At 50.7% G+C, this 8,114-nt stretch overlaps 1 protein-coding gene across 1 annotated transcript; it reads right to left on the bottom strand.

Moving 5' to 3' along the window:
- Positions 1-3,197: 3,197 nt before the first annotated feature.
- On the bottom strand, positions 3,198-7,294 carry Fzd8 (frizzled class receptor 8). The gene has a single exon (XM_034510702.2). It carries the CDS (start codon positions 6,515-6,517, stop codon positions 4,460-4,462), a length of 2,058 nt encoding a protein of 685 aa, XP_034366593.1. The 5' UTR covers positions 6,518-7,294; the 3' UTR covers positions 3,198-4,459.
- Positions 7,295-8,114: the final 820 nt, after the last annotated feature.

The following is an 8,114-nucleotide window of genomic DNA, read 5'->3' as shown; positions in this document are numbered from 1 at the left end:
ATAATGTTTTTCTAATTTAATGTATAATTCCCTAGAGTGTTAAATAAACTAATGTAAATAGTGGGTGTCCCAAAGGTTTTCGAACCCATGCAGTTAACTCATTGTACTGGCCTGTGCTGAGCCTGGGCACATTCTCTTCACGCATTTGCTTTTCATGTTTCTCTGGCTAGCATTTGTGCTTTCCAGATACCACCAGTCTCCCTGAACTATAGCTTGTGTATGACTGCTGCATGGCCTCTTGCTCTAGGTGTTTCCTGTATGTGGGGTCCCTGACATTGCAGAGGCCCTTATACCTTACCCCCCAAACCCTCTGCACCAAAGAAGGCGGGTTGGTCTTCATTGTCTTCCTTGGCCAACTGAAGCACTTTTCTAAAGGGCCCAGAACTCTGATGTGTAAGGCAGTCTTCCGTAGCTGGCTTCTCTCTCCAGTGAGGTCTTCATTAACAATGACAGAATGATTGTGAACATGAGTTTTGAGAACTCAGAGAGTTCTCAGTCATCCACGGGCTCAAGAGTCAAACCTTTCTGGTAAGACCTTGTAGACCAAGTGGAAAGTGTGTGACTCTAATGAGATATACTGGGAACAGGAGGGGTGACTCTTTAGATACCACTGCCCACACAGGTGAGATTTATACACCAGAGTGGAACAGTGGTAACAGAAAAGGTAAGTAGTCCTAGTGAATTTTAGGCCCAGTTCCGCTCTGGATGAAATGATCTTACACGTGTGTAGCAGTTACTGTTTGCTAACTACAGATATGTAGATCATATCATAAATCTTGAGATGTTGGGGATTAAACCCAGGGCTTTGCACCTTCTGAGAGCCCTGGAACAACAGTGCTTCCCCTAGCTCCAGCATAGTATTTTAATCAATGAACCAAATGACGAAACTGCTCTTGAGGGCAGGTTCTAGAACCTTGTTCTACCACAAGATGGTAGTATAGTATCATCCTTTTGAAACTGATGCCTAGATCCTGGCCCTTGTTTTGAGCCTCAGGAAAATGTTTGCAGGGCTCTTTAAATTGATTCTGTCTTCAGTGAGCTGGAGCTCTGAGTGCTTTCCTTTTAATAAAACAATCAGATTTCCTTCCCTCAAACTTCGAAGTGTTACAGGTACCCTCAGCACAGTCAAGGAGGTGATTAAGAAATGAGAATGTGACAAAGTCTGCTTGTCTACTAACCTTCCCGCCTTCTGTGTATGCTACTTCCAGGTTACCATTATTGCAAAGCAAAAAATATTCAGCAAGATGCCTCCCACAAGTGTCTCCAAGTTTTGGTTTCCTGTTTGTTTTAATCACATTAGATTATATTTACGTCAATCCTCTGGGCATATAGCAACCACGTCGCCTACCCTCAAATATTTGATAAATCTTAACATTTTTTTCATGTAGTACGCAGTCAAGGACACACCTACATGAGTTAAAAGTGGAATCTGGGCAATTACTCTGCTGTTGTTTGTCTAACGCACACGGGCTTTTCTTTCCTTTTCCTACCCATGCAATCAACTGTGGGTCTCATTTGGGTGTCGACAAGTTTTGATTTACATTTCAGCTTCGAAAGCTAAGAGCATTGTGGTTCAGTGCCAGTCCTGAACCAGTGAGTCTCTGATTACAGCAGCAGGCAGCTTTCTCACTGAAAGTCTTCAGAGTGGAAACAGTGCTTGTTTGTTTGATTCATAAGTTTGTTTATTTAGCTGTACGCCATTACAGACATCTTGTAAAAGTTATCAAATATGACATTTTACAAGGATGCATGGAATACTAATGAGGTAAAAGCTTCAGAATAACAATTCCCCAAAGTTATCATAGTTAAAAACTGTTACCAGGAATGTCATAAACCAGCAACTTTTAGCTCTTTTCCACACATGTGATAAAGCCCTGCCCCTAACTTTGGCCTTATTACTGAGTCCACAGAGTTCATGGCCAGTTTATACACACTCAGCATCCCACTTGTAGTGTGGGCTAGGTAGGAGTGCATGCATGTACCTAGGTCACAAACCAGTAATTATTTAACGAATAAAACTGCTAGCAAGCTGCCCAATTTTTGAAGGTAAAATGGGCATGGCAACTAAAGCATGTATTTGCATTACATATCTAATTTTAAAATTTTAGTTAACGTGAACAGTGACTCTGAAAGGGAATAGAAAAACTTTAAAAAATGCCTCTTCATGAAGATCTATAAAACAAGTAGCTTTCATCTTATTAATTCAGAATTTAGTCACTAAAGGAAAACCAAAGAAAAATAAACATCTAAGAAGGGCACCCAGGGTCCTTCCCCATCCACAATGCTGGACTCCAGTTATTAGCAGGGTAGTTGCCAGTTTCTTATTTTGATTGACAGTTTAATAAGTGACCTGGGGCTATCCTTTCAGTATGAACATACAACCTTACCAATTACTTTTAAATTATTGCTAATCTTCCAGACATTGAAAAGCCTAAGGTATAAAGATATCGGAAAAAATATCTGCTGAAGAAGCATTTCCTACAAGTGGTTTAAAAGGTCCAGTTCAGAAAATTTGCTAGCATCTAGTCAATAGAATTTAGGCAGTGAGGATTTTTTTTTTTTTAAAGAAAAACTTGTAGTTTATAATAGTTCATTGCTTCAATTAGGAGTGTAAAAGAAGGGAGTTTTGTAATGCAATTGTCCAGCAAAGGAAACCGCTTTAAATTGGGGGATTATGTGCAGAGACCACCTGTGGGGCATTCAGAGCCTTTTCTATAATGCACAGCCCAGGCCTAGCTGCCTGCGGGCTGGCTAACAAAGCCTTGGAAAGCTGTTGAAAAGGCTGAGCGCACTTGCGCCTCTGGTCTTCACTAACTGTTACAAGTCTTCCTCTCCCTCTCTGCCTCTCCTTTTTAAAGTAAAAGTCCCACATCCCTTTAATGGGAGAGCGTTAAGGCTCCACGGTGGCCAATTGGTCTGCACCAAGAGGAGCCAGGCAGCAGGGAAAGAAACTTCAGGCTATACAGCACATTCACAGAGGAGAAAAGATCAAAGTTTTCCAAACTCAAAAGACCAAGTTCCCTACAGATTAACCCTATTCATTTAGCTCCTCTTAAAGGAATGGTGCGCAGAGCCACTAGGCAGACAGGTAAAAAGTTCAACAATTGCCAGCACATTCTTCTGCTGATTCAACAGCCTTCTGTTCAAATAAATTAGCTTAGTCTTGACAGAGGAACAATAGCTTTTTTCTCCAGGAAAAGCAGCACACTTGGAATACACAGGCAGGGAATGCTATTAAGAAGTTAACCCATTCGTCTAATCTGTTAGCCAGCACCTGCTCTGCTACACCAGATTGTCAAGTGACTTACAGTATAGAGGTGACCTGTGGCCTCAAATACTAACCTCCACATTTCTGAGTGTGGCCAGGTCTGTAAAAGGCCAGTGCTTTCAAAATCACAGACCGAAGATACTCACATAGGGCCGCTGTTTCAATTTAAGTGGCATTATACCAGCTAAATAAACAGGCCAAGTGGAATGGCCACCTTTGCAAACTGTCCATCCACACACACCATGAAGAGCTGTAACCCACAGGTCAGCAAAGAGAGACCATGAAAAACACCATTTTGGGGGAAAGTGCAAAAAACGTGACTTTGATTTCAGTTCAACAATGACATTTACTTTGCTAACAGCTTAAGAATTAGAAGTTAACAGGTAATTGTCTCCATGCCTAAAGTCAGTACAAAATGGCAAGCCAGAAAATGTCCATTTCCTCACATGTCCTCAGCAAGCAGAAGGGGAAGAGTTCAGAAGAGGTGGGGGGACAGGGTGGTACTTAAATCATTTATCAAAAGTCATTTTATTGACAAAATAGAATACTTATATTTGTTCTTACAGGGTAGTCTCTAAACTTTTTACAAATAATGTACATATTGTATATCTTTGGATATATACATATTTTACACTTTTTTTTTTACAACTTAACAAATAATTATATAAATACATCCTTTAATGTAAGAAACCCGTATTTACTTGGGGTGTATAATTAAGACATTTCTTGTTTATTTAAGGCATCTGCCTGGTCATTAAGAATACCCAAACTGTTCAGTCCCATAAGGTAGCAGTTGTCCCTCTTTTAGGGTATATGAGGGCTTGAATTTATGCTGACGAAGGTGAAGCAGTCCCTTGGGTGAAGTCTGTAGTGGTATTACCTCAAGACTCCTCCAGGGTATCCAGGAGGGTTCCAACTATCCTAGCCCACTGAAACCATTGTCTGGGGTAGGCGCTCCGTGGCATCGGAGGGGAGGGGCTAGGTCTGGGAGGCTTCAATGCCAGGTACTTTGTTCTAAGGGAGTCATTTAAGTCCCTGCGGCTAATGGATACCATTAAGAGTTCATTATCATGCTAATAGCAGTCAACACGGTGAAGGGGTGGGAACCCCAGCCGGTCTGGGGTCCCTTCGCCGCCCTCGGGTTCTCCATCCTCCACCCCTCTCCGCCCCTTCTGGGCGTCTGTTCAGGGTTCAGACCTGGGACAATGGCATTTGCTTAGGGTAAGATACAGAACTAGCCGTGCCAGACCGCCACGTCAGACCGGTGCTGACGTCGCTGTAGAGAGATCCCCCTCCTCCGCCATGTCCCCCACCCCCACCGGGCCCAGGGCCACCACCCCCAGGGCCTGTGCCTCCAGCGCCCGCGCCTACGGCAGCGCCCTTGCTGGCCCAGCAGCAGCGAGTGCACAACGCGCGCCAGGACTCCAGAGTCTTGCCGGACCAGACCCACACGCCCGATGTGATGCCTACCACTAGGCACATGAAGTACTTGAGCATGAAGACCGCGTAATCGGGCCTGCGAGCCTGGTCCGGTTGCAGGTCCCGAAGGCAAGGGCAGTTGTGCGTGGCCTCCCAGCGCGGTCGGTTGTGCTGCTCATAGAAAAGGCAGGCGACCACGACGGCGGCGGGCACCGTGTAGAGCACGGTGAAGAGGCCTAAGCGGATCATGAGTTTTTCTAGCTTGTGTGTCTTAGTTGGGCCTCCTTGCTGTTTGATGACTGAACGGATTCGGAACAGCGACACGAAGCCAGCTAACAGAAACATAGTCCCAATGAAGAGGTAGATGACTAGTGGCGCCAGCACAAAGCCGCGTAGGTTGTCAAGGCTCTGGTTGCCCACGTAACAGATGCCCGCCACCGGGTCGCCGTCCACGGAGCTGAGCGCCAGCACCGCGATGGACTTGACGCTGGGCACGAGCCACGCGGCCAGGTGGAAGTACTGCGAGTAGCCTGCTATGGCCTCGTTGCCCCACTTCATGCCAGCCGCCAAGAACCACGTGAGCGACAGGATTACCCACCAGATGGAGCTGGCCATGCCAAAAAAGTAGACGAGGAGGAAAACCACGGTGCACAGCGCGGGGCCGGTGGTCTCATAGCGCACGTGCTGCTCCACTGCGCCCAGCTCCTCGTACTCGCCGCGCGCCCCCGGGCTGCTCGCCCCCGCTCCCGCCGCCCCCGCGCCAGCTGCCGCCGCGCCGCCCGCACCCCCAGCTCCGCCCGCCCCCGGCGCGCCGCCGCTGCAGGCCACTTTCTCGTGTCCTGCCACCAGGCGCACCAGGTACCCGACAGACACGAAGAGGTAGCAGGCGGAGAGGAATATGATGGGCCGTTCCGGGTACTTAAAGCGCTCCATATCGATGAGGAAGGTAGAGACGGTGGCGAAGGTGGAGACGAAGCAGAGCACCGACCACAGGCCGATCCAGAAGACGGTGAAGGCGCGCTCATCCTGGCTAAAGAAGGGGTTGTGGCAGGGCAGCGCACAATTGGCGATCTGACCGGTCTTGACGCGGTTGTAGAGCGGGTGGCGTTCACTGGACACACTCACCATGGGCGCGCGGCACTGGCACCCGGGCTCGCAAGGAGCGGCGCCGCCACCAGGGGGCCTCGTCTTCCCGCCGCGCGAGGAGGGCGCAGCCGCCGGGTCCCCGCTGCCCCTACTGCTGCCGCCACGAGGTGGGGGCCTGGCCCCCGGCGGGCGGTTGTGGCCGCTGCCGGAGGGCGGCTGCTCTCCCGGCGGAGGCGGCGGCGGCAGGCGGCGCGGTGGGCTGGGTGCGGCCGTGGTGAGGTCGGTGCGGTTGTAGTCCATGCACAGAGTGTCGGGGTTGCCCTGCTCCGGCAGCCGATCGCAGCGCATGCGGTCAGGCCAGGCAAAGCCGTACTGGCGCATGAGCGGCGCGCAGCCGGCCTTGGCGCGTTCACACACAGAGCGACAAGGCGGCAGAGGTTTCTTGTAGTCCTCCAGGCAGATGGGCGTGTACATGCTACACAGAAAGAACTTGAGGTCCGGGGAGCACTGGATCTCCACCAGCGGCCAGAACTGGTGCACCTCTAGGCCCGCCTCATCTTGCGTGTCGTGGTTGAACTGGTTGGGCATGTAGGTGTAGTTGTAACCGATGCCCTTGCACAGCGGCACCGTGATCTCTTGGCACGCCAGCTCCTTGGCCGAAGCCGCGGCGGCGCCGCTAGAGCGCTGTAACACCGCCAAGGCGGCTAGCAGCGAGGTCACTTCCAACAGGTAACCCCACTCCATGCTGCGCGCCGGGACCACACGTCCTCCTTCTCTAGGCGGCGCGCAGAAGGGCTCCACGGTGAGGAACCCGAGAGAGAGAGCAGGCGACCAGAGGGTCTTGTCCCGCTTTTCTCTGCGGAGAGGAGAATGCCAACAATCTATCTCCCTTTCAGGCAGAGACTGTGGCAGCAGGGTCGGAAACCTAGGCAGGAGTCGTCCGGCCCTCCCCCACGCCTCTCCTGGGGTGACCGCAGACGCGCCACAATCCCACAGGGTCTGTCCCGCGCCCTCTGAGTGGCACTCAGCCCTCCCGGAGAGGAGTGGTGGCCCCCGGGCTCATCCTCCTGAGCTCGTGTAGGTCCTCCTGCACGCTCAGACACTTCGTGTAGCTCCCAGCAGCGAAGGCTCAGAGGGCGGCGAGCCGCAAGTTTCCTTTCTGGCCTCAGTCAAGATGGCTGTGTCTGGCCTTTAGACTCTCGGGTCAGACCTAGCGGCCCCTCTTCGGGCCCCGAGGGTTCACGTCCGTTCCAGGCCGCGGCGCCACTGCCAGAGTTCCGGGCCCTCCGCTGGTCAGGCCGCTGCCTTCTCACTCCTGCGTCGGTCCTCCTTGCATCTGCCGCCACCAAAAGTCCGCGCTGCGTTCGGGTCACAGTCGGGCGGGGTGCAGGACGTGCTTTCTTGCTAGACGGACAAACAAATCCAGAGCAAAAGGCAGAAGGGACACCTGAGCACCGTGATCCCAGCCTCCGCCTCCTCCGCAGGAGCTGAGCCCTTTGCCCAACTTCCCGGCTTTAGTCTGCTAGCGCCTCCAGGCCGGCTCATGAATATTTATACAGCCTGCACTTGGTCTCCGCCCTCTTCTGGGTTCACCAATCCCGGAGCAACAGGGCGGGGTATCTGCGTTCTCAAAGCTCAGCCTTCCTTAAGGAAGTCCGTAGTTTGGGGATTGCTTTCCTAGCTTTGGGCGGATGGAGAGTTTGTTTTTGGTCACCATGGGGTTGACCGTAGGGATTGAGCATTTACTCAGACTGTCCCCAAAGAGTTCAGCGCTTCAGAGATCTTGGTCGCATTTCTCCGAGTCTGCTCCTGGGATCTAGGACAGTGTTTTTGTAGTGAGTGCACCTCCCCGGGCTCTCTGAATCAGTCTGACTTGCTCCACAGACAATACCTGCTGGTTCTAGATGGTCTTGGAAGCACAGGCAGGGCTCCAAGGTTGGTCCAGATCCAGAGCTAGGGTAATTCAGGGAGAAATTTCCTCTTGGTATTCTCCTAACGAGGGCTGTTCAGACTTGGTGATTTGGTGACAGTAGTGAGACTTTTATTTCGGCTAGATGACCAGGCTTGGCCATGACTGCTTGGGCGCCGTTTCTGCACGCTATGAGTGCGGTACAAAAGTGTCCATTGCTGCCTGGCCTGTGGCACTTCAGTTCTTTACCTAGAAAGCAGGAGTGATCAAGCCAGATGCCACTGGGGAGGTTGATTTTAGGATGGGATAACATATATGAAACATGTAGACACAGTTTTCCCTTTCAGACACAAACATAAGCTTATCAGTAAGACACATTGACAACTACTACTGCATTCCCTATCCACATGTTACTTTTAAGACATACATGTA

Source organism: Arvicanthis niloticus, chromosome 8 (genome assembly GCF_011762505.2).
Source record: "Arvicanthis niloticus isolate mArvNil1 chromosome 8, mArvNil1.pat.X, whole genome shotgun sequence".
In the NCBI taxonomy this organism is placed as follows: domain Eukaryota; kingdom Metazoa; phylum Chordata; class Mammalia; order Rodentia; family Muridae; genus Arvicanthis; species Arvicanthis niloticus.
The sequence above is the reverse complement of the archived record's forward strand: the minus strand, read 5'-3'. Positions and strand labels throughout refer to the sequence as shown.

Coding starts and splice junctions, on each gene's coding strand:
- Fzd8 (XM_034510702.2), bottom strand. CDS start 6,517: ATGGAGTGGGGTTACCTGTTGGAAGTGACCTCGCTGCTAGCCGCCTTG.